We start from the raw sequence: 27,024 nt of genomic DNA on the forward strand, positions 1-27,024 counted from the left end.
CACAGGGCCATCAACGAGGGCAATCATGATCTTAAAAGGAGTAAGGAGTTAGGGAGGACTTCTGGGCAGAGGAAACAGCAAGTCCAAAGATCCAGAGGTCAGACAGAATGCGGGCCACGTGAGAAACTGCAGATAACTTCTCATAAGGAAGAAATGAGGCGGAGTGTCTGGGTGGCTCAGGCGGTTAAGCAGTTAAGGGTCTGCCTATGGCTTGGGTCATGATCCCAGGATACTGGGATCAAGCCCCACGATGGGCTCTCTGCTCAGTGGGGACTCTACTTCTTCCTCTGCCTGCTGCTCCCCCTGCTTGTGTGCTCTCTCTCTCTCAAATGAATAAAATCTTAAAAAAAAAAGAAAGAAAGAAAAAAAGAAAGAAAGAAAGGAGGCAGCAAACTTGCCCGAGCCCTGCCCGTGGCATCCTCTGCAGCTTATGGCAAATCAGCCTGCATTGAAGTATACTCAGGAAAGTCGGCTGACCTGGACCCGAACTCACGAACAGTGTACAACACACTTAATTTCCCCCTTCCCGCTCCAAAAAAAAAAAAAAAAAAAAAAAAAACCAATCTCCTGTTGTGGCTGAATATTGTAAGAAGGACAGTAGGTCACAAAAATCTTAATTCATCTCGAGCTTCATATCGAATTTTAAAATGTGCTACCTGACATCCTTTGTGATGATAAATTGAAAAGCAGGCAAGAAATGTAAGCTATTTTTTTTTAAGATTTTATTTATTTATTTGACAGAGATAGCCAGCTAGAGAGGGAACACAAGCAGGGGGAGTGGGAGAGGAAGAAGCAGGCTTCCCGTGGAGGAGCCTGACGCAGGGCTCGATCCCAGGACTCCGGGATCACGCCCTGAGCCGAAGGCAGACGCTTAACGACTGCGCCACGCAGGCGCCCCAAGAAATGTAAGGTATTAATAGACACTCTCTTTATGGGAAAAATAGTGTCAAGTATCTTGGGGTGTGTGTGTGTGTGTGTGTGTGTGTGTGTCAGTGTGGGGGTGTTTACAGATGTGCTCTCTCTTTGGGAAAACCCATATACGCACTTCGGTATTTGAATGCTCTTTTTCCCCTAAGAAGCTTGTGGGGAGCAAAGGGTGGGAAGCTTGGAGGATGAGAAGTAGAGAATAAATTAAATTCAAATTTGGGAGTTTTATAAACTGAAGCTCACTTGGGTGAAAAGATAAAACACCAGATAAATTATAAGGTGTAGCAAGTGGAAAATAATAATTTCATTAAAATTTTTTCCCAATTGTGCTAAGTGAGGCGACAGATAATAAACTTTCACAGGATAATAATAACAAACATTCCTTTTGGTGCTGTTTTCACTGGGTTCACTTCCCTGCCTTAAGATTTTCATTCACTGACATGCTATCCGCTGATTATGTGGGCACCCATGAACCCAAGGAGAAAACAGTATTCTTTTGGACTTACATTTTAATTTTTAATTAAGGTTCAGATCAGAGAATGATCTACGATAGGTCTGGTCTAATGTCTTTGAGGCAGTGGACCAATGGGATATGTGCTGATTTGCATACCCTTTTTAGTTATTACTGAAATACCCAGATCATTTGGGCAATAAACCAGTCAAGAAAATATGGCCCACTGGAAAAGTAAGACAGAGTGGAAGGACTGGCAGAAGAAAAAAAAAAAGATGGAATCGGGTGGAGTTTGCAGTTTGGAAAGGTGTGCCCTTGTTTGTAAAATCAAGGCACAGCAAACGCGGAGCATTTGCAAGTTCTCAGTGCAGCGCCTCATCCCATAGGGTACAAGACGAGATTTGTTAACTCCATTAGAAGAAAGATAAAATGGGGAATCTGTTTGGCTGTGACGTTGGAGGTCTGGTGAGTGAGTTCCAGTAATCCCAGGCTCTTGGCCAAGGAAGATGTAGTTACACATCAGTGGAAGGATGTAGCCTGAGCCTTAAACACACTGCTCTCTCTGCTTCCCACGAACTTTCTGTGCTCTGCCAGGGAGAGGTAGAGGTTTCAGCTACGATCCCCTGTGCTGTGTCACTCTAAAACCAAGAGGAACAAGCTTGAAGGGAAGAGAAGTCAACACATTCATGTGTCTCTCAGCTTGATGAATGTGGACGCTTCCCCTAGAGAACTAATTTTTGTGTATAATTAAACATGGAAATGCTATGTTTTCCAATCAACAGCCAATCAGTCTGTGATACTCTGAATATCATTACTGGTAGGCTGTGATTTCCTTGCAAATTGCTTTTTTGGTTGTATTTTAAGACTCCATCTCATAAGACTACACTGACAAATTGAAAGGCGAGGGCTAAATAAGTTCATTCTAACGTGGGTCCCCACCTTACCATGAGCCCTCCAGGTAGGCATTGAGGCCTTTGCGAATGACGTGGCCCAAGTAGCCATTTTTCTCAGCTACGTGCTTTGCCCATCTGAAAAGAAAAGGAATGAGAAAATATCCAAACTGCGGCAAATTAAATAATTGCTCTTTTCTTCACATGATCTCAATAAATCCCACTTGGGGATTATTTTGCTTGTTAGAATTTTTACACAGCAACAAACCAGAACTGAATCTTAAGAAGGTAAAGAAAGATGCATTTTGAGAACTTTGCATTCAGTGCCTTTTCTTATGAATGCTTAGGGGTTACCAAGTATGGAAACAAAGGCATGAAAGTTACCTAATGAAAAATACCCACCGATATGAAAAACGATAATCTTCACCAAGAGTTCTAGTACTCTCCCCATTAAACCATGTTTACTGATTTATTATAAGGTTCCCCCGCCCTTTTTTTTCTGTTCTTTAATTTATCCTGGAGAATTTTTACTGATAATGAACTGGTCTGTTGTAATCTTTAGATTTACAACCACTAGAAGAATTTTACAAGGACACATAACTAGCAAGCTAATGGAAGGGGGAAATAAAATTAAAAAAAAATACTTGATTAATATAAAGGAAAGGTAAGAAAAGGGAAAACAAGCACAAAGAACAGATGGGACAAATCAGGAAACATTAGTAAAATAGCAGAGTTAAAACAAAATATACCTGTAAGTTGCATTAAATGTAAATGGTCTAAAAATATCAATTAGAAACTAAACTTGTCAGACTAAATAGAAAGTACACAAAAACCCAATTATATGTTGCTTAGAAGAGACACACATTAAAATGAAAAGAAGAAAAGATTAAAAAAGTAAAGGCTGGAAAAAGATATAACTCTAACAAACAAAAAAAGCAGGTGTAGCAAAATTGACCGTATGCTGGTTACAAAGTAAGCCTCAACGAATTCCAAAGGACTGAAATCCTTCAGAATGCATTCTGATTACAGTGGAATTAAGCTAGAAATCAATAACAAAAGAAAAATTTATGAAACATATACATGTTCACACCAAACATCCTAACTAATAATGATAAAAAGCTTCAAGTCTGTCTTGGTCAAATTTTATCACTGAGTTCAAGTCCGGTTGGATTTGCTCTCAAATGTCTTATGAAACAAAACCTTTTGAAAAGCCAGACTACTGGTATGAGGGTGGTCTAAAGCAGAGGTCTGCAAAGTTCTGGGGTTTTTTTCTGTAAAAGGCAAGAGAGTAAATACTTTAAGCCTCGTGGGTCACACATAGTCTCTACTTGTATTCATCTTAGTGTGTGTGCTTGTCTTACAACCATTTAAAAACGTAAAAAGCCTTCTTGGCTCTTGGGGCCACACAAAACAGAGGGTGGGCCACATGTTATTTACGGGCCTTAGTTTGCCAACCTCTGTGCAACATTTTCAGATATGCATGACCTCAAAAACACACCCCCTGTTCACCACTCTTTAGGAAGCTACTGTAGTGTGCGCTCTAGGAAAGCATAGGAGTAAACCAAGAAAGAGGAAGAAATAGGGTCCAGCAAGGAGAACCCAAAAAGACAGAGATGAAGGGAAAGGAAACCCCCAAGTGATGACAAAGTTAATTTCAGGAGGGCAGCTCTGTCCTGAGCAAAGACTCCAGGAGAGATGTCACCGAGATTGTTAATCGTATAGCTGGTGGGTCTGGACATACTGAGGAGAGATTTAGACAACTGTGGGAGAATTTGAAGATTTAAGCACATGAAAAAATAATAAGTATGCAGAAAGCTAAGCAACTAAAGAACTATGAAATGTAATTATTACTCCACAGAACACAAAAAACTGTGTAAGAAAGAAAAAGTAGTCATAGCCTATTACACGGCTCAGCTGTGCCTAGCACTCACATGGTCCTAGTAATGGACACCCTGATACTCATCCAGCCAAAATAATGATATTGGGAAATATTGGGAAAATGGGACAAGGCGGGAAATGTGGATGTGTGGGATAGCGGGTGGTGGCAGAATGAGAGGGAACCGTATCTTCGTCTTTCACAGTGGGACATCATTAGACAAAGCCTGTAATGGAAATTACAAGAAATAGTAGTATGAGCATGTGACTGAAAGAGAGAGGCAAATAGTAAAGAAATAATGAAAAGACTGAAAATGACCTATTCTTGAGAGCAGGAAGAAGTCTGGGTGGGGTAGGCGATTTTCTGTTTTTTTCCATGTCAAATTATTATTTTTTTGTTTCAATTAAAATTTACTTATTTTCGCCTTGTCGAATTATGTGGCTCTTGAAACTCTGTGCATGTATAACTTAAAAATAAAGGTTACATTCAAAATTGCAAAAACAAAGAACGAGAACTCCATTTTCAGGCACCGCGAATAAAGTACGTGGCTTTCCCTTTGTACACACTAGCTGACAGATTCTTACACAACAGCCTTCTCCGGGTCTCTAGGGAACGTCTCCAGGTTTCCTGTGATATAGTAGAGAGAACACCACAAGGTTCCTTCGATGTGTCCTCCCTGCGCAGCCTTATGGAAATATTCACCGGCTAACGTCTGCAGAGAGATAAACAGAGTCAGCTCAGGGGTGAGGAGTCCTCCCAGCCCGGCTGGTTTCACCGGAGCCAACACGGTGAGACACGCAACCCCTAATATTTTCACCAGCTTATCACTTCTGGTATCTTTAGGAAAACCAAGCCAAGCTTCAGGAAGACAGCCAATCACAGAAGCCAGCCTCTGGATGTGATAACCTTAACAGTAAGCTATTCTGGTAAGTTTCCCCGATAAATAAATAAGACAACACAGAGCTACGAATCCCATAACCTCTGTAAGCGAAACAGAAGAATGTATCAGAAGTCACACTGGGTGAAAATTCAGGTATTGGCTTTCCTAACCTTGCTTAATACCTTTCTTCAAACTCATGCGCCAAAACTGCATTTCCCGTAGGAAGGTGAGAATTAGAACATGACAATAAAAAATCCACACCGGCATCCACGTGGGTGGGTGACCAGACATTAGCCATGCATAAAAATATGCAGGCTCTGATGCAGTCAGAGAGAGGAAGAGGGGAAAAATAAGACAAACATTTGGAAGGGTGACTGTTCCGCGGGTTCCTATTATCTTTCGGAGGCAGTTAGCTGCCCTTCTGAAGCCAGGGCTTTGGAGTCAGACGGGCTGGGGTCTAAATCCCAGCTCTGCTTCTTCCCAGCTGTGTGACCTTGGACATGGTAGTTCATCTCTCCAACTGCGAGATTTCTTCAACTGAAAAATGTGGCTTCTGACAGTGCCTAGCACGAACGGCTGTGTCAAGGATTCAATGAGGTGTATTCTCAAGGCTGAGCACGGTGCTTCACAAAAATTATCTCCCAGTTCCCTACCCCCAGAAACCCGCCACTGCCTCAGTCTGGCCCAACCCTCCAATTGCCCCCTTCCACTCTCCTACCTTGAGAAATGCCAAACACTTTGGAGTCACCCTGTCTCCTCTCCCCTGTCACACCTTACATCCAATCCATTAGCAAGCCCTGTCACCTTGACCTTCAAAGTACATGCATAATCCCGCCACATTTCTGGCCCCCTCCTGGGGTGGCCCATCCTTTCTCACTTGGGTTCAATACATTAACCCCCTGCTCCCCTCTTGTCTTCTTCATCCTAGTCTCTGCTAGGATCCAGGGCGAGGCTTTTAAAACACAGCACATCACTGCCTTGTCCAAAGCTGCCCAGTGGTTTCCCATCTTCCTCAGAGCCACCGAGACCTCATAATGACCCGCCAGCCCGACCTTCTCTCCCATCTACGCCCCTCCCCCACTTCCTGCTCCCACCGCTCCACCTTCCCTGTTGTTCCCGGGGCATGCCAAGCCTGCTTTCCTCTAGGGCTTCTGCCCCGGCTGTTCCTTCTTTCTGGAATATTCTTCTCCCAGATATATGTAGGGCTCCTGCATTCCCAGTGCCTGGAAGAGTGCCTGGAAGAGTGCCTGGCATAGGGTGGGCATTCAGTGAAATTCGTGGGCTATAATGGTGCAGAAATTATAATTACCATCATCGATAGTATTATTAATAATGAGGGGCTTCCATTTTGCGCAGGGATCCTGGTCCTGCCTCCAGAAGCATATGACTCTCAGTAAGTTACATAAACTCTGAGAGCCTTGATTGTTCATTCTATAAAATGGATATAATCATAGCAGCTATTCCAGAAGATAGAATGACATGGGATGCATGTCAAGTATTTCTGAGTGTCTGTCACAGAGGAAGTGCTTAGCAAACACTGAAGATTGTCACTGCTGTTTTCACTATTATTAAATCTGGTCTCGTATCAGGCAACCCATCTGGACCCAGCTCTCTTTGTACTGCCTCTCGCTCATTCTCATTTCATATCATCTTCCCCTTCCTCCCTAGTTCAGGCCTCCCTCCTCCATGAAGCCTTCCTGACTGCTTTGGGTCTTCACAGTTTCCCCTGTCGAGCACTGTTTGGGTCATAGCAATTGGCAGACACTTGACACTTGGCTAGATGCCATCCTTCACCGTTTGCTATCTTATCTTCCTAACTGGATCCTTGAGTTGCCTGAGGACAGGGTCTGTGTCTTGGGTGGCGTCTGCACCACCCACGGAGCCTCATGCAGGCCCGGCACATGGCAGACGAGCCAGTGACCAGCTGCACAGCTCGTCTCAAGACTTACTTGATTCCTTTCAGGGATTCCCGGGAAAATGCCATCCAAATACAGGACTCCGAGATTGTACGATGCATCCGGATTCCCCATTTCTTCTGCTTTTAACCAATACTTTGCTGCTTTGGCATAATTTTTCTTGAATTTGTGGTAATACCATCCCAAGCCATTGACTGCCTGATGCAATCCCTGGATTTTAGAACAACAACAACACAAAAATTACTTTTTCTTTTTTTTTTTAATGAAACCTAAAGAGAATCGATTGTTGGGAAAGCACTCTGCCAGGGTCTGAGCAAAACCTTTCCCGTCTCTTTCTGGGGGCAGATGGCATTAAAGAGAAGCTAAGTGTTAGAAAGCACGAGCCTGTCTCAGAGCCCTCCCCTGGGTGGATTCCATCCGGCTGCTGCTGGGATCCCTGCCTTCCAGCTCCGCAGCGATGCCGCCCCCAAATCATCGCTCAGCTCCCGAGGGCTCTTCCGCGATGCCCTTGTCTACAAAGGCCTCTTACTGCCTCGCAGTATCCACAGTGACCTTGCAACTCAGGAGCGCTCCCCTGCGAGAAGACGCCGGACATCCCCCTGGCTGGGCCAGTTTCTAGGTGACCCGCCTGCCCATCTGTTGATTTCTCTGCCGTGAACACCAACAAATCCTCTGAGGGAAGCAGCTGCAAAAGCCTACTTGCAAAGCACAGGTGCTCTGAGGCTACTGAGAGCCCCAGTCCTGGAAAGCCACCCTTAGCCACCCTTTGAATGCTGGTGCTACACAAAACGGAATACAAATCCTGCACCTTGAGGATGGAGAGTAGGGCTCAGATCTGCAGGCCCCGAGGTAGCTGACTCCCAAGCCAGTCGACATCGGGAAGGGCGTCGGTGCTGTGGATTTAGTTGTAGGGGCCTTCCTCCTGAGCCGCACGCTGCACCAGGGGCAAGGCGGTCTCCTGGCCAGTCTGGCAGCATGACTTTCCATCACGTACCAGACCAGGCCACACTATAGAGTGGCAAGAACCAGCTTTGGAACAAGCCTATGGAATGTACCCACATCACAGTGACATTTGCTACAAAGCCAGAGGCCATGGGCTTATTCACATGCACCTGTCATCCCTCAAAACATCTGCGGAACTCCGTTAGGAACCGCACTTGGAGCCCCACAGGGCATCCCGTCTCCTCGCTTACAATTCACACTCTGCTCTGGACACGTACAGCTCAATCACCAGATTTGCTCCCATGTGACTTTTCGGTAATTCCAAAAAACAAACGGTGTGGGACCTTCACCACCGTGCCTGACAAAGAGTCGGGGCCTCAAAATGCCTTGCCGAATGAATGAGGGAGAATCGCGTAACACTTGTCAGGATGTGAGGACGCCAGGCCATAACACGGCATTTCCCCATCCTCCCCTAAGCTCTGCTAAGAATCCCTTCAAAACAAAGCCCATTAGACATCAGCTCACCACTAGGACGGCTAAAGAGACGGAAATTTCACACCCGCCGGGGCAAGCCCATCACTGCCCTATCTCAGGACGCTTTGGACCGAATGCCCTCAACGACCAGCACCATTAAACTGCCTCTGCTTCTGCCCTTTAATGTGCGAGGGGGGCAGGAGCTGGTGTGCACTTCAGTGGGCGACCTTCTCTTGGGTCACGTGACCTCTTGACCGCACCAAGATGGAGGGAAAGCCTCTTGGCTCTCTTATTCCATGTCCCAACCTCCTGTTCTACACACAGAAAAAGAGACTCTGAACTTCTCAGGAGAGAATGAGGGGGAAGAAAAATCAGCAGGGGGACTTGAGGAGTCTTTGTTGATAAGGGGCAAATATGAGCAGTCTTGGGGAGGGAGGGTCTTTCAAGGGCCAGAAGGACTTTAAAGGACTCTCAAGGTTGTCGAATTACAGTGGTTTGTACGAATTTATTTGCAAACCTGCATGCATGCACCGGTGAGCGTGCGGGCTTGTGTGGGTGTGCGTGTGGGGTCCGTGTGTGCGTCCCCCTCGCAAGCAATAGTTAACCTCCATTCTGTACTGCTTGAGTGAAACCAGCTGACTTGACAACAACATGGTAGAGTCAACAGTGACAAAAACAAAGCAATGTGTAAACCTGGCAGTCAATTTAATCAACATCCCCATTATTAAAGCGCGGGCAGCACACGGGCGTTGGACACGACAGGGTTAACCTTCAAAGGAATTAGACTTTTGGTTTTCCTGATTCAATGGCATTTCTACATCCCCATTCAATTCCAAGGAGCCCCGCTCCCCCCTCCCCCGCTTGTTATCAGGGCAGCCCCTGATGATAATTTTAGCCTTCAAACAAAATCTGCCGGAATTCTATTGACTGGAAGGTGAATTCAGCTTTTGAATTCCGCCGTCCCCATTGTGGCGGGTTTCTGTACATGTTGTAGCTCCAAAATGACTAATCACCACTGTGCCGGCGACCCTCCCTCCCCACTCGGCTTTCTATGTGCCGGGCCAAAGGCTGGCCATTTACTCTGTAGACTTGTGAGCGCGTGGGTGTGGATGGTGCAAATGTTTCCCTCTGACAATATGCAAAACTGTTACCTTGGAAGCCGCTTTCTTCATCAGCTCTAAGGCAAGCCGTCTGTTCTTTTTTACTCCTTGACCCTAAACAATGATAAACAGCAATGAATATGAAGAAAAGAAATCCAGAGCGCTCTCGAAAACATTACGTAGGTGTATCCGTGCTCCACATAAAATACTTAAAAAAAGAAAACCCAAGCCTTCTTAATTAAACGCCTCATTGTAAAGATTTCTATACGCAGAGCTGCTCAACCACCATCATCATCATCACTGTAATTTTGCTTGCATGTGTGGGGCAAGACAGCAGACCTCACTTTGCCAGCTTGGCAGCCATACAAACCCCCCCCCCCCCATCACCATCGAGCGTGTCGCATTCCTGTCAATGCACAGGAACTATTGGGAGAAGCCCTGAAGAACAATTCAGTGAGTCTGGCCATCCTGGGTGCGTCTCTCTGCCGGTGGCCCCGTCTACAAGCCTGAGAGAGCACTTGATCTGCGATGGACAGTCCAAAGTTATTAGGCTGTCCTTTGACGCCTTCCTGGGTCCTCTCGGGAGTCCCCAGGGTGGACCAGCTCAAGAGCCCGCTGTGCAGGAGACAGGACCCCTTGGCATCCGTCGCCTCAGATGTTGACAGAGACTGACAAGGTTCCTCCTGCAAAATCAAGTTCTTCCAGCAGACGTGGTCTGAGCACCGCCACAGATGGAAATGGCTTTGGGGTGCTTGCTACAAGAGAGGAACTTTGTGGGACCACGCTGAGGTGTCTGCAGGACCACGTGGAGAAGTGGCAGGTCTGAGGGTATGGCAGGAGAGGTCCTCAAGGTCTCTCTCACCACAAGACTGACAATGAAGATGGTGGGCAAGGGGAGCTGGGGGAAACCATCACCGCCACCAAACTCACCCAGCGTCTGTATTCACAGCCACACCACATGTGCCGCGTGGAGCCTTCCTGGCCACAGACACAGGGTTGATGGGGTCACATGTGAAATAATGTTGGGGGGGCTTTATACCGAATATAGCTTTCAACTCTCCAGAAGGAGCACTATAGTCAGAGAAGACAGTACAAGCAAACATCCCTTTTAATTAAAGGGCGCCCAGGCCTGCGCTGCCATGCCTACTCCTGACCGCAAGCCTGCGGACACGCTGCGAGCATTCCCAGCCCAGCCCTTGCCCAGAGTCGCACAGTGACTCGTGGAGGCAGGATCTGAACCCAGGCAGGCAGGTTCCAGAGTCCCAGCTTGGAACTAGCACGCTCTACGGCCTCCCGTGCATTCCCGCTCCGCGTGGAGAACGTATAATAATCCATAACCTCCTTAGAGAAAACGTGCAGGATATGTTTGTCTCTGTATTTTTGGGGACCCCAAACAAAACTGTGAATCCAACTAAAAGTTAAATTATATACACCAAGTTTCTCCTAGCTTTGAAGTTGCCTATTAATGAAACCGATGAGCCGAAGCAAGTTGAAGATGAAAATATTTTTCGGAGATGCACCATGGCTTCATTCAACAGAGAGGAAGAGGAAAGGAGAAAGGACATACAGGCTACTTGGAATCGGTGGATGGGGCAATGGGACCACCTTTTTGGACTTCTGGAAAAGCATCAGAAAGAGCAGGACGACAGCACGTTAGAACCTGGTTGAACTCAAGGTTTATCTTTTCCAACTTCTTTGCTTTGAAGGAATAAAACAGGACCAGAGAGGATGACTTACCTCACAGTTAGATCTGTGACTAGAATTCAGGTACTCTGACTTCCGGGCGCCAAGCATTTTCCAGAATATTTGTTGTGTAAACCTAAGTGGGATGATTTCTCGGACAAAGACCCTGCACTGGGCACAAATCTGAGTTGTGCTGTTAGTTGTTAAGGGAGAGAAATGTAAAGTCCTGGTACACAGTAAGTGCTCAGTAATGTCCACTGGGTCAGTTCACGGAAAACAGCTGCTACAGTAAAAGTCAAAGCTCTATCCTCATGTGGATGCCAAATGGAAGGGCTTGGACCGTCTCAGACAGGCCGTAGCCAGCAGGGCGCCATCATGCGATGCGCCAAACACCCACACCGAGCTCCAGAGCACGTGACTGTTCTTCTCATTTGGGAAGCTCATTTTCTGCATGGGGTTACTTCACCTGGAATGCACTTAAAGGGACCTTCTGACCAGAGGTAAAACCTTCCCCTTACTGAAATACTGATAAGGGGCTTCCTTCGTCCCACTGAGGGATTCTTCGTTAGAATTCAGGAGAGCCAAAAATCTTTAAGGTTGGGAAAGCAGACAGCCTGTCACCTCCAGAGTCATTTGTTCATGTATTTGCCTCTCCTTCTAGATGGTGAGCTCCTGGTGAGCAGAAGTCGTGTCTGATTGAGACGGTCATCTTCTCTGCACGTTGACGGTGGCCAGCACCAACTCTGGTGGACCGGTGCCTCTCTGTGCCTGCCCTCCCCACCACCGCACGAGCCCCTTGAGGTCAGGGACATGGCGCACACATCCATCTGTCCCTCCCTCTCGCGCAGAGTCTGGCATTTTGTCAGCCCTGAATGGGTGTTTATTGAATAAACACACAGAGCCATCGGCATATGGCTGGGAGTCAAACCATTTCTATGTTGACTTGACAACTGAAAAAGGAAAGTCCAGACCCTAAATTTGGAAATCGTATGAACCAGTAGGTTTTAAGGCTTTAGAGGGTTAGAAATGTAGCAAAGCCATGGCTGTTCATCAGCGAGTGGCCACAGCTGTGGTTCTGAAGATGGACCTGGCCATGTGACTCCATGTCCTTGTTTGAAGACACTCGCTATCGAAGGTCAGCTGCTTTCTTTGGGCATGACGTGGCGCCCACAAAGGCTTCCTTACCAGAGCCAACAGAGTTTTGCTTTTTCCAAGGCCGATGAGTTGATGTCTTGTGTTTGGGGATGAAGAACACAGACTCTGAAGCCAGACTGCCTGGATCCCTGTCCCTGATCTCTCAAATGTGCCAATTGTGTGACCTTGGGCAAATTAAAAAAACCTTTCTCTGCCTCTGTTACCACATATACAAACAGCAATCATAAGGCACCCCCATGCCTGCCTCGCAAGGTGGTCGTGAGGATGAGATGCGTCACTACATGTGACTCACGTCGTAAGTGCTCAATCAGCTCACACTAGGAGGATTTCGCATAAGACAGTATTTTACATTTCCTGAAGCCCATCCGTTATGTTATCTCATTCAATCTCTGGTCATTACCGTTGCCCGAGGAGCTCAAATAACTGGAAAGACACATAGCTGATGACTGGGGAGGAGGGACTTGAACTCCATTCTCTGTCTCCTGGGCTAATGCTCTTTCAACCCATCCCCCATTCTCCCATTGGCTTAAAACAAGATCTTTGTTTTGACCAACCAGGTGGCTGGGAGCCAGCCGAGAAACACAGAAACACGCACTAGGGGTAAGCTGTCATTCAATGACCCTTCTGCCTCGTGGCAAACTTGCAGTACTTCTGGGGGCTGGTGGCCGTTTTTTTCCAATCCATAAAACAGGGGGGCTTCCTCTAGGCAGTTCTTGCAAAAGCAAAGACAATCCAGTTGCCAAACATAAGACTAATGATCAAAAATGAGACCAGGGGACTGTTTCTGACTCTGCCTTTTCAGCAAATATCCCTTTCCATCAAGAGTGACAGAAGCATATACTGAGTTTCTCCAGTTACAGACTCCTTGTTTGCCTGCACGCCTATGGGAACCTGCTCGGGAAATCTGATAAGAATTGCGTCATTTCAGCCCAAACTGAGGGACTCTTACCTTGAATAACACAATGGCATAGTCATATATTAACGCAGGGTCCTCGGTCTCCAGGGCGCCCTTGGCATACCACTCGATCGCCGCCTCAGGATTCTTGGCCACGCCTTGCTGGCCCCAGAACAGCATCTGGGCCAGTCGTTGCTTCAAGACAGGAACAATTTAGAATAATGACTTTCCTGCGTAATGCTTAACATAAGGCTTTAAAAGGTGGAAGGACAAACCTAGTTCAAAATATTTTCAAACTGAGAACGAGGAATTAGGTAGACACGTGTCACCTTCCAATTGGGGGCTGGAGCCCAGAAAGGTGAACTTGGGTAAATACAAGTCCTCAGCCCCAGTTGGAAACAATGCATGTGTTGCGTGTGAATGTGAATCAGTCTACTGCACCGTGGCACCGTGGGCCAGAGCCAGACGGAACTTGGTCAACAATGTCTCTTCTCTTCAAAGCCCCTTTCTTTTGGAAGGTACATGCCGTCCCCTAAGGCTAGTGAGTGGCCTGGAGGCCTGTGCACACCCGTATCAGAAGGCACTCATCTCCCACCCCAGCATTTGTCCACGTGGCTCATTCCACCATGACACTCGAGGCGGGGAGCTCTCTGGGGATCGGAACCTCATGATGTGATTCGTCTGCCTTTCTCCCCTCAGCCCCCACTCAGCAAAGCTCAGTAGAAGGTCATGGAAGCTACTCGACAAAGATTTGCTGAACGAAGGCAGGGAAGTTCATATAAGCTCTGAAACACCCAGGAAATGACTCTGACAGTGGCATTTCCAGAACCAGGCACTGGAATTCCTTCCTGCCCTAGAAAGACTGCAGACTGGGGACAGATGCCCGAGAAGGGAGCCAGAGGACTGTCTGTTAACATTCTGGCCCCATTCTGGGCCCTTATGGTCTTTCCTCCTTTCTGCTTCTTCCCTCATCTCCTCTTCTTTCTACCCCCTCCCACCCCCTACTCAAGTACTTACAACCTCCAGCAAAGTATCTCCTGAAATGCTAGAAAGACCTCCATAGATGGGTGGGAGATCCATTACTAATGGGTCTCTGAAATGCTTGCTTGTCAATGCATTTGTCTTTTCTGTTTTCTTTCTTTTTCCCATCTCTGGGCTTCGGCCTGCTTAGCAGACCCAGAGGTCCTTCCACACACTCTATGCTCTCACTAGGAGCATGAAGCAAAAGCTAAGGTCATTCTTCGGGAAGGAAGCTTTCTCCCTCCTGGTGCAATCTGCCTAAGCCGGCTCTCGTCAAGGGCTTCTCTTCATAGTCAAATCAAGGCAAGAAGTCAGATAGAGAATGTTCCCCCAGCTTTCTGCCCTTCCTGGTACCTTGGAAAAGTCCATCCAAAAAATAAGACATGTTCAAGAGCCAAGTTTGGTCCATTGGTCTATAACATGCCGCACCTGACTTCTGTTCTTCTCCTAGCTGAATCCTTGGCCTTCTGCTTGATACTCATCTCATCTCTCCTGCACCCTGAGATGCTTTTTATTTCTATCCAATGCTCTAAAATGTCTGATGGTAGTCTTTGGGACAGATCACAAACTTTGCAGCTCTCTCTCCTGGGTGCAGAGTAGGAAAACACTCCCCCCGCAACCCCACGTGAAGCCAAGAGAAACCACATGACTTGCGTTGGCCAGTAAAATGTGAGAGATGGCTTGTGCCATTTCTGAGCAGCCATGGCTGTGGGAGCCTGTGTTGCAGTGAAGCCCCCATTAGCTTGATTCGTAGGGGTCTACTGAGCAGAGTGCTTGGTCACCCCATCAGACGGCTAGTAGGAGTAAGAAACGGCGTTGTTTTAAGCCAGCGAGGTTGGGGATATTTTGTTACTATGGCAGAACCTGGGCTATTATAACTGCTGGGATTTCCAAAACAGCGGGCCGCAGTTTTACCTGAGCTGCTGCATTGCCCCGGGTGGCTTCATGCTTCAACCACATGAAGACATCTCCATCCTCTTTGGTCTGTACCTTGAGCGTCTCATCATCCTTCAGTCTAATTGTTTCAACATACGCCTGAAAAGGAAGGAAGGGAGGAAGGGAGACAGGGAGGGAGGGAAGAAGGAAGGAAAGGGAAGGAGGGGGAAAAGGGAAATATCTCAATGACGTGGGCACGCAAGAGCCAGGACGTTATTCTTAAACTAGCAATTGTTCAACTAAAAACTATATGAATAATTGAAATATGAGGTGTGTTCACGATGCCGTATGATCAGATTCTTCTTAAATGACTATACCGCATCTCATCTGTCTAAATGGGCATTTTTGTTCCTGTCAAACCGGCTGCCTTGGGAGGGCAAAATTTCTCCCACCTCCACTTCTACTGCTCAAGCTTATCCAGAAGCCCACTTTCACGCCGCTGATTTCAGAGCCAGATTACGCACAGCATCAAAAAAGGTAAATCAATATTTTCTAAGTATAACCTTGTGTTTTTGTTCTTTTTTATCCCAAAGTGTTATTATCCTGCATGACTAACCCTTTTTATTTAGCGGGCTCAGCTTCAAATATCTTTTGGCTATTTCCAAAAATTAAATCTACCCTGAAAATAGAGAGGGCATGCTCACTCTGAGGACGGGAGCAAGAATGTGCCAGAGGCGCTGAGGATGAACCAAAGGGGGAGTTCACGAAATGTTTTGAATCGGCGCCCAGCCTCCGAGGTACCCGACTCCTCTGGAGAAAATCAGACTCATTTTGATGTGTAAACTTTGGCTGTTTATCAAGAGACCAGTTCCGTTGTTTCACGGTCTCCCCTTATACATAATGAACTCTATTTAACAATGCCAGGAGGGGTTCTGGAAAGGGCTTCCCACGCCCTGCACATGCCACGGGCAGATGGTGAAAAAATTGGATCTGCGTGAGTTTGGGAAAGAAGCCTTAGAGAACAAGGAGCCAGGCCTGATTTCCCTTCTGACCCTCTTTGTTTATTAGTTAAGAGAAGTCCTTATATTCACAAACTCTAGACTGCTGTGGCTGCGCGGAGCCGCAGGTCCCTTCCAGAGGCCCTGGGGGGCTGGGAAGTGGGGACTGCGTTGGGGCTTAGCACCCAATAGGCATCACGTCCTGCTCAGTGTCTCACCTGGGGAGGCCACCAAGCGAATAGCAACAATTCAACTGATGACACCACCGCCCCCCTTTTACTGAAACCATCTCTCTGTGCTGGGTATTTAAAACGTTTTTCTCACTTCATCCTTCACCATAGGGCTGCGACCCAAATATCACTGTCCCCAATTTACAGGCAAAGAAACTGAGGCTCAAAAGGTGGAACCATCAGCTCACGGTGACTTTGTAGAGCAGGCCCTGAAGCCAGGCTGGCTTAACTCCAAAGACGGGGCTCTTTCCAGCTTCCCAAAGTGTAGCCCTCTAGCAAGAAGGCTCTAGAATCCACTCTATCTCCTTGGCTCTGACCAGCGTGCGGCCAATGCACTGCAGTTTCAGCTCAAACCCCAGGGGACACTCTTGTCTGTGATGAGCCTGGAACTGGGCTGAAGCTTGAGCTGCTCAAATAATGGAATTCTCAGCTGGAATTTTGTTTTTCAACAGGAGAATTTGGGTATTTTGATTTTTGGTTGTTTTTCTTCTCCTCATTTTGTTTCTTTCTCTTTAACTTTGTCATGGGACTTCCTAGCCCGCAAGGATTTATACTCTCAGGTGTGTCTGCCACTCGCTGGCAGTGATGATACGTCACTGAACTATCCCGATAAGATATATCACCGATGATCTATCACTGTTCTGATTGCTTTGCCCAAGACTGACTCACTGAATCTTTGCAACCGTATAAGAGTATTACTGTCAATACGCCCATTTCACTGATGTAGACACTGAGGCTCAGAAGTTAAGTAACTTATCCAAGATCATATATTTAGTTCTTCAAATTTTGGAGTCAAACTCAGGCTGGCGGGCGGTGGGGCCCACGGGTCTCACCACCCAATGAAGGACTCATACATCTGAGAGTAAGCAAATGGTAGACTGTTCCATTGTCATGCCTGAGACATAGTGAATTCAAACAGTGTCATGAGGAGGGTCTTGGCAAAGGCCAGGTTTCTGGGGGGACCTGGGCAGCTGTGCATAATTCTGAAGAAGGAACGCTTTTGTCCTTTGTATCACCGTCCCCTGGCCTAGCCCCACCGGCTCCCCTGGGTGGTACCACCAAGCTTTGCAGCAGGATGGGGCCATTAAGAGCACAGCCTTTCACAGCAGACTCAGGGGAACTCTAACTCACCACTAACTACCCACGGGCCTTGGGCCACTAACTTTCCTGATCTGAGATTGAGTCTCTGCATCCATAATGGAGCTTGGCACGGTACTTGCTATATCAAAAACACTCAACCTATCAGCCATTATTTTTGGTAATATGAAGAGTTAGAAAGGCCTAGGTTCAAACTAAGGCCCCATGACTCTTTTGCTGTGTGACCTTGGGCAGTTCTTTAGCTTCTCTGAGTCTCAGTTGCCTCCTCTGTAAAATGGGAACTGACCTCCTAGGGTTGCGTGAGGATTAAATGAGATTGTTTATAAAAGAGATCAGCAGAGTGGATGGCGTATGCTAAGCTCTCAGTAAGGGAACTCATCATTTGTTAGGTCCTTAGTTCACTCTAACACATAAAGAAGGCTCACAGCAGTTTAGAACATTTGTCCTCCTATTGGTTTTGCAGTTTTGTGCAGCTCACAGCCTTCCGATGTGTGGACGGTCTATCTAAGAGAATTTTATGCTTTGGAAGAGATGGAAGAAATAGAATCTCAGGAGGGAGCAGTGGGGCCAGAAACATTTTAGAGAGCTCATACCATGTGCTGGGCTCCACTAGGCACGCGTCATGTGCATTAACTTACTCAAGCTATAACGACCGCGTGACGTGCGCACCATCATGGCACCCACTGTACAGGTGAAAAGCTGTACAGACACAGAGGTGAACAAAATTACCCGAGATTTCACACCCAGTGAACAGCAGACCAGGGTCCCGAACCCAGGCAAATCTGGCCCTGGGGCCACATCTCAATTGTCTCCCACACCCAGGCAGCTGGTTGCTTCTCCATAGTACTGGGGTCACTATGGTGGCAACTAGCACCGCGTCAGAGCCGCGTGCCTGGGACCTTCTGTGAAAGCCCACCACCTACAAAGACATGCGATGAAGGAACAGCCCCTACAAGGAAGCAGTGCTCGGCGGTTCACTCATTCGAACAACACTGTGTGACCAGAGAATGATGCTTCGGATGGAAACATGACCAAGCCAGGAGGAAGCTGTGGAGTGCAGAAGCAACAGGGCAGGTGGGGTGGGGGGAGAGTTGGGTAGATGTGGGCAGGGACCATGAGGCTACACTCTGACCAGTGCTGGGATTTTTGTGGCTTCTGAGGGTTTTTTGTTGTTGCTGGTGTGTTAAAAATCAAGGTCTCTAGAATGAACAGTTCAGATCCCCTACCGCTGACCAGGTCAGAGGAGGTCCAATATCTGGAGACTGTGCTGTCCTCAGAGCCCCTGCATCCAGTGTCAGAGGAGATGCCACACTGTCCCTGACACTGACTTTCACCTGCTTTACCCCCTTTCCCTCTGCTCAGCCTGCAGGCTAGGAGGGCTGTGTTCATACCGTATCAGCGGTCTGCCACTGAGCACCGAGCAGGGCACAAGGCAGGGCAGAGGGGAGTGTGGGCAGGGGTTGGGGAGGGCAAGACAGTGGTGGAGGCAGGAAGAGGGGAGGAGAGGAAAATGAAAAGAGACAAAGAGAGCAAGGGAAATGTGTGAGAGAGAAGTGGTGGGGGTGGAGAGACAGAGACGGAGATAGAGAAGAAGGAAGACAGGGCAGGAATTTGAAAACCCCTCCGACTTTGCAACTGGGGAGCTCGCATTTTTCCGCGCATCTGCATTCTCTGGAGTTGTGAGATACAGCGGTTCAGCAGCCCCCCGGGGACTCAGGAGTGGGGCAGTTCCAGAGCCTGCACGTAAACCGCCTACCTCCACCAGCTTCACGCGAGGCCCGTGGGAACCGCCAGTAGGAACCTGCCTCTCAGGGTGTTTAAAGTCAGCTATCATGCTTGGCTCCCAAGAGGGGGTGTGTGTTATCTTTGTTAAAATTTAACATTTTAGGGATTTTATTAAAGTAAGAATGCGGAAATATCCGCTGTAAGGATAAGTATCCGAGATTCTCAAATGGGGGATGCCACGCAGAAAGGCTCAGTGTGAGAGGGTCCACAGTGAGCACTGGTCACATCAGAAAGCACCAGAGAGTCAACAAGACAGTCTAATAACCTCACGTGCGTCACTGAATGTGCTGCACTCCTACCCCATCCGTCATCCCATCGGCAAACACTGGGTGCCAACTGTGTGTCAAGCACAGTGCTGGGCACTGGGGACCCTGATATGAACAGAAAAGGGAGCCTACAGTGTCCTGGGGAGGCCAGCTTGGTGACCCCGTACACAGCAGCCATCCTGAGGGCAACAGCAGGTGTGCACCGGGTCCCATGGTCCCACCACAATAGGAGATCTGGACGAGGAGGTGATGTCCGAGCCCGGAGTTCAAGTAGGAGGAAAAGGGGAGCGAGTGTGGAGAAGCAGACCAGGCAGAGGAGACCACACAGGGCCAGGAGGCGTGAACAGCAGCGTGCGGCCAAAAGCATGGTATCACCAGAGTAGACAGGCTGAGCAGGGATTACTGACAGCGGAGGCTGGAGAAACAGAAACGGGATCAAGGAAAGCCTCCTATGCCAGGCGACCAGCTGAGCCTAGATCTTGTGGGTCAGCACTTCTCCACTCTGGCTACACGTGCTGAACATCAGAGCTTTTTAAATACGCTTGAACAATGCCGGTTTGAACTGCAGAGGCCCACCTACATGCAGATTTTCTCCCATAAATACAGTACTATGAATATACTGTCTTTAAGATTTTCTTAATAACATTTTTTTCTCTAGCTTACCTTATTGTCAGAATACAGTACATAATACATGTAACATAGAAACTATGTGTGAATTGACTCTTTATGTTATCAGTAAGGTTTTGGTCAATGGTAGGCTATTAGTAGTAAAGTCTGGGGAAGTCAAAAGTTATACGTGGACTTTTAACTATGTGGGGGGATCTGTGTCCCTAACCCTTACATTGTCCAAGGTCAACTGTATATACATACACAGATACACATATGACCCAGCCCCCCAGGCTGTTGCATCAAGACTATGGAGTGGAGCTTGTGCAGAGCTATTCTTTAACCCCCCAGGTGACTTTGACGTGCCACCAGGTTGAGAACCTCGACTGTGGACAGCCTGCTTTGGCTTCAGTGAGAAGAGAATGGATGGGACAAGACTAGTGACGGGAAGACCCGTTAGGACGTGTATTGATTTGCTGTGGCCACTACAGCAAAACACCACAGGCTGGGCGGCGTGAACCACAGACATTTATTTTCTCGAAGTTCTAGAGGCTAGAAGTCCAAGATCAAGATATTGGCAGGTTTAGTTTCTTCTAAAGCCTCTCTCCTTACCATGCAGATGGCCACCTTCCCACTGGGCCCTCACGTGGTCATCCCGCTGTTTTATCTGTGTCCTACTCTTCTCTTCTTGTAAGGACACCAGCCACATTACACAGGGCCCCCCTAATGACTCCATCTCAACTGAGTTACCTCCTTAAAGCCTTTACCTCCAGGGAGAGTCACATTCTGAGGTACTGGGGGTTAGGGCTTCAAAAGGAGTGGGATGGGCACAATTCAGCCCAGAGCAGGAGGCTGTCCAGTGGCCCAGGGCAGAGATGACGAGGGGCGAATGTTGCCTGTGGCAGCAGGGATGGGGATGGGAGGAGACAGAAATGGGCAAGTTAAGGTGGTGGGATAACTGTAACTGATGGGATGATGGGGGGATGGCTCCTCGGCTGCTAGCACCATGGACAGTGGTGTCATCCATGGAGGAGTCTGGGGGGACGGAGAGGGGAGATGGTGTGTTGCCTTCCTAGGGTGTTATGATTGCAGTTGCGGGTGCGTAAGAAAGTCCCAGCTGGAGGAAGGACTGGGTGTCATCAGTACGTGGAAGGCAGTTAACACCAGGGGTGTGGATGAGATCCCTGCCCCTTTAGCAGGTGCAGAGCTGGGGACCAAACCTTGTGGAAAAGCACATTCCCAGGAGTAGAGAGAATGAAAGAAACTCATTGGCAATTAAGCCACAAAAACAAACAAAACCTAGCAGCTTCTCTTTCACCTAAGACAGAGACCTGCTAAATCATGCAGAAGTGACATGAAGTGAGATTACTAATAAAGAAGATGAAATGATGTGAACCACGAGCTACATAAAAGAGAAAAGGAAGCAAGAATCAAGGAAGGAGTTACTGACGGATCCTTGGTTTGTTAATTAGAGGTCTCGTTTTCCGTATCTCCTCATTTGTTACGTGCCGCTGGTGAATTAATAGATTTCTCAACAAAAGGACATTTAAATCAATGTATGACACCTGCTTAAATTCTCAAGAAGCCATTAATTACACATTCTTGAGAAAATGAGCGAGGATACAACTCTCCTAACTGTATAATTCCTATCTGTGGTTCTTAATCATACGACTTTCAGCTGCAAGATGGATCTCTTCTATTCATCTTCCCTGGTTCTGACCAATTACACATTTTCTTTCATAATCGTAACATTGCGTGTGCCAAATCTTCAAAAGAAAAGGAGCTTGTTAGCAACATACCATTTCCCATTGCTAATTTATGCTGAACTAGAATTCTTAAAAGTATAATGTATACAGAGAGGACATTATTAACACATTCAGGCTGAGAAGAACAACCACAGTCTGACTTTATGGCTTGCTTTTTGTATGGATTTTTTTTTCTCAGAATAATTCCTTTCTAAAAAAAAACCAAACAACTTTATCGATTCATAAATTAATTCCTGTCAAACTGAGGTCCAATTTTGCATATAGTTTATATACATTGAGAGAATACAAACAATAATAACAAGATTGTGTAAGTTTGTTCAAGAGAAATCACTGTTTTCTGAAGGAATTAGAACGTCTCTATAGATAGCCATTTGCTGTTTTATAGTTTGACTCCTGTTTAATGGTCACTGACAGCATATACCTCTGAGTCATTTATTTTGAAACATACGGCAGCCACTGTAGATTTCATTTCTGGGCACCGTCCATTCCTGATCAGCAAAGTGCAAGTTTTCTGCACTGTGGATTTTTGAGTGCAATCTGGAAGCAGCACTGGGGACAGGAGAGTGGACGGGTTTCCAGTTAGCCGCTGAGGCTAAGGTTCCACCATCCTGACCTAGCCAGGTGTATCCCCTGGGCTCACCGAGCAGAAGCAGGGAAAAATCAAGAGTTTATGGGCTCCATCAGGGCCAAATCTGGCCATGCGGTTTACGTACTATTTACGGCTGCACATACCCAGGTTCCCCGTTTGCTTATATATTGTCCCTGGCAGAGGCTATAGGAGCAAATCCTAAAATACTTACTATCTGGCCCTTTACAGAAAAAAAAAAAATTGACAACTCCTGGTAGAGACAGCTTGCATTTCCTCTCAACTTGACCAGCTCGAGGGCTATGACAATCAAAACCTCTTAAATCCTTCCTGGATAAAGAGGATATATACAAATACATTCCAAGAAGCCAACCACATCATAGTCTACTCCCACCGAATGCAGACCTGCCTCAACTAGAGGCAGCTTTCCTTGAATTCTTACACTATCACTTCTACTTATACCCTTTTATTCATGGTCCTCAAAGCAAACCCTTAGTTGAGCCAACGTAATGTGTTATGTATTTTTTGGCATATGTGAACCACTGATTTCTCGGCCCAACGACTCAACAAGATTTGGAAGCCTGCAGAATTAAAGACTAGAGTTGGTATCCTTCATCCAGTCCTTACTCTGGGCTGGGGCATGCTTCAAACATCACCTGTCAGTCACTTGGAAGCACTGAGCTAACAAGGCTCATGTGATGGGGTCAGATATTTCTCGAGGTGCCTGGCACTGGGAACATAGCTGGGGATGGAGCTTGCTTCCTTATACTGCAGACCCTGCTTGCTGCTTACACACTGATAGGAGCCCTTGGCTTACTCCCCCCACTCAATTTAACCCAATCCTTCACACCTCCAGACCCACCCCCTTCTATGGTCTTGGAACAAAGACAAGGTGTCTGTTTCTGGTACACATTTTTTGCAAAATCAAAATCTGTCCAGGGCCAAATCTATTCTTCCCATGCTAGTCCTCCTGCTCATGAAAAGCTTTTCATGCAAGGGTGTAGGATTGTTCCTGCATTCAGCCTGAGAACACAGTCAGGAAATATGAACTGGAGAGTGCAAGATAGCTTTTGTCTCCATTCAATTATGTTCATCCTCTGAAGGCCTGACAATGAGCCAGCCACAGGTGTGGACACTGTATAACATTGTTCAGGAGGCCCCAGTAAACAGGGCCATGACCATCTCCACCCACCTCTTTCTCTTACCTGATCTCCCTGTAGCGTGTGCTGGTCAAGGGGTGTCTTCGTGGCAATGTTGCTGTAGTAGGCATAGGACAGCTCCCAGTCCAGGGGGTAGTTGTCAACACCCTGGTAGTGTTTGTATCCAAGATTCATTGAAGACAGCCTCTCACTGCCCTGGCCTCCTACCAAACTATACAGCATGCCCTGTTAGGAAGAAATTTACCAAGTGTTCACGAGATTGTAGAAAAACCTCAAAAAATCCTAACATTGAAAGGTTATCTGGCCCCATCCCATATATGAACCTGGTCATTCCAGAAACATGTTAACATGCCTTTAAAAACAATCTTTGGAAAAGAAGCCCCACAACTCTTTAACGGTTTACAAATTCTAGCTCTCCGTCCTTCTTAATGCCTAATAGCTTGATTCCTTGACTTCTTCCCTTCACTCCATGAAAACAGGGGTCGTCCCCTGACTTCTCTCATAGAATCTTCTTGTGCACCTGCCAACTGTTCCAAGGATCCCCGGTCTGCTTCAGCTACGATGGCGGATGATATGAGTAGTGGCCATGTCCTAACCTCACACTCTCAGAATGTTAGTGTTGAAAACGGTCTTTGGAGATCAGCTGGTCCAACAGCCTCACGTCATAGTTGAGGAAAGAGGGGAGAGGGGGACTTGAAGTCATGTGTCTATGGCCAACCAGCCGTTTTGTGACAGAAACAAGGCTAGAATCTTCTTCATTGTTCTCCCTTTGTGGGGAATTGCCTTGGGAACTCAGGAGAGCATGCCATCAGTCATGACCACCAATAATCCAGAGGCATACACAAAGAAGTCACTTAGAAGGAACATGGAGGGGCGCCTGGGTGGCGCAGTCGTTAAGCGTCTGCCTTCGGCTCAGGGCGTGATCCCAGCGTTCTGGGATCGAGTCCCACATCAGGCTCCTCCGATAGGAGCCTGCTTCTTCCTCTCCCACTCCCCCTGCTTGTGTTCCCTCTCTCGCTGGCTGTCTCTCTCTGTCAAATTAATAAAATAAAATCTTTAAAAAAAAAAAAAAAAAAAAGAAGGAACATGGAACCTCCTGGGCAGGCTTAAACAACCTGAGTCTCTTCAAATCCAGGATGAACAATCCTATGTGCAGATCTGAAAACTGCAAGTGGCCAGGAACTGCTCATAGCACTTATATAAATGGGATCCCAAATGTTTGGCAAGTTGCATAATGAACCGGGTCTCAGAACCACAAATGAAACAGTGCGGTATGGCTTTTGCGTTGATGGTAGAAGGCTGGAGGTGCCCACACTTCGCTTAGAGGTCCAAATGACTTCACTTAGCTCAACAGTCACGTGGGATAACGGTCCTACAGCCACAGTAGTTAAGCAGTTATAAGAATTGGGTGAGAGGCACCTATTCTCGAAGGAGTGGGATTCTGGTAAACCTGGCCCCGACTCTCCCTTAGAATACACCAATCCTATCCCCAGCTTGTGCCCAGAAAGGAAGCAAAAGATCCTGTACTTAACATAGCTCTAGGACGTTTTTCTTGAGTGTCAAGGTTTTTAAAGGGCTCCACAGAGCACGAACAGGTCCAGTTTCCACCCGGGGTATGAGAGCATTACTCTGCAAATATAACGCAGGTGACGGATGTTTCTGGAAGGCATGAAATACTCTACCTGCAGCTGATCCCGAGGTACATTTAATCCAGTTTCATAAAAGACTGCGAGGTAGTAGGATGCTTTATGGTACCCACAGCAGCTGGAATCCATCAGAAAGGGGACAACAGAGCTAATTTGGTGAAGACCATCAACACTGGAGAGTCTCTTTACAGCCTTCTCAAATATCCTCCCGCCGATTTCTAATACAGATTCATTTGGGTTCCTTGGCCCTGTAAATAACCACAATTCACAGCACACACGATTAATTACCATGGGATCGACATGGCTTTAGAAAGAAGAGGGAAAAGCCAATTAAACCACCTGAGTTATTAATATGGCTGCTTCTGCAGTGCCTTGAAATACACCACCTTCCAGGGAGGTAAATTAAACCCTTTGGGGATGCCACGGTGTCATTCTGCAAATAGCTTTTTCTTTGGCACTAAATGACAGCCTAGTATCCTGGGGAAAAGGATGTGCCTTATATAGCTGAGAAAGTGCCTCCAGAGAGTAATTTACTCAGTGTAACTCACCACCAAATCAGGACCACCGAAAGTTCCAGAGAGACCTTTTTTTCCCTCTAAGGCTCGGAAGAAGAATGTGTTTTAGCTCAGAAATAGTTCCTAGGTGCTGCTCTAAAAAGTGGCACAAAAGAAACTTATTTTGAGGTGCTTTCTTATCTTTTGCCCCCAGTTTTTCTTGAGGGTTTCTAAATACAATAAAAGGAACGAGTCAACTTTTACGGAGGGCTTACAAAATGCCAAATATTGGATTAGGTGTCTTATGCAAATTATGTCATGTAATCCGAACAATTTTATGAGGTAGGTACCATTCTTAGTGTCCTCATTTTTCCAATGAGGAGTTTGAAGCCTGGAGACGTCAACTAACCTGTTCGATGTTACAAAACCTGGCAAGTGGCTGAGCCCCGTTTTGAGTTCAGCTTTGCGGGTCACGAAAGCCATTCCTACTTACTCTGCTGCACCAAGCTGCTGATGAATAGGCCCCCAGAGGTCGTACTAAGGACCTTCCCACTATTGGTAGACCCTTCTCTGCCACTGCCTTCAGCTGTATGATATTTCCTTTCACCTAATCGTCCCATAAATCTGACAAACATTTAAGCCCAAACTAGCAAGTTATATGGTCTTATATCATAAGTGTGACGGTCTTCCAAAGTCTGTCTACACAATTCATCTCTCTTGTTCATTAATTTAGGCAACAAATGTTTACTTTCTATTCTGTGTATCTATTAGATGCTATGTTACAAAAGACCATATGGGATTGGATAGATATTATTTACATTTAAAGAGACATGCCCATCTTATTTAAGACTAAAGTTGTATCTGCCTAAAAGTTGTTACATCCAACATTTTTCTTTTCTTTTCTTCATTCTATCCAAAATTAAAATGTCACTAATAACTTTCAGGAGGCAACAACAGACTCATTCTATCAGCACTCCGTTAAGGAGTGAACAGAGATGAGTTTTCAATGTGAGAAAACTGAAATGGGCAGGTCTGAGATTGGATTTATTTAAGGGCAAGCCCTTACAGATTCCACGTTAAAAACAGAGGCCAGTGGGGTCCAAGGATGAACTTTCAAAAGCCAAGCCATCGGTTCTGAGAGGGTGCCAGTCCTTTGGGGCACACAGGCGGGCTGGCTGCCCCCTGAGTGGGGGACACGTGCCTCCACTTGCTGAGCCGTGGGGCAGGAGCCCACCCCCACCCGGAACTAAAGCAGTCTCATCTCCTGGCTCCTGGAACTCCTCACCCTAGCCGTCTCCTGGATT

General features: G+C 46.9%; 1 protein-coding gene across 3 annotated transcripts in view; it reads right to left on the reverse strand.

Annotated features, from left to right (window-relative positions):
- Window positions 1-27,024, reverse strand: part of SEL1L3 (SEL1L family member 3) — a 151,574-nt gene that overhangs the window by 21,953 nt on the left and 102,597 nt on the right. For all 3 annotated transcript variants that reach the window (XM_057309665.1, XM_026514543.4, XM_057309666.1), the window contains 8 exons: window positions 25,263-25,474; window positions 23,626-23,805; window positions 15,125-15,244; window positions 13,244-13,384; window positions 9,508-9,570; window positions 6,974-7,150; window positions 4,729-4,856; window positions 2,323-2,406 (listed from right to left, as the gene is read on the reverse strand). In XM_057309665.1, the coding sequence (XP_057165648.1) occupies window positions 2,323-2,406; window positions 4,729-4,856; window positions 6,974-7,150; window positions 9,508-9,570; window positions 13,244-13,384; window positions 15,125-15,244; window positions 23,626-23,805; window positions 25,263-25,474 (1,105 nt within the window). The remainder of the gene's footprint in view (window positions 1-2,322; window positions 2,407-4,728; window positions 4,857-6,973; window positions 7,151-9,507; window positions 9,571-13,243; window positions 13,385-15,124; window positions 15,245-23,625; window positions 23,806-25,262; window positions 25,475-27,024) is intronic.

Source organism: Ursus arctos, unplaced genomic scaffold (genome assembly GCF_023065955.2).
Source record: "Ursus arctos isolate Adak ecotype North America unplaced genomic scaffold, UrsArc2.0 scaffold_9, whole genome shotgun sequence".
Taxonomy (NCBI): Eukaryota; Metazoa; Chordata; class Mammalia; order Carnivora; family Ursidae; genus Ursus; species Ursus arctos.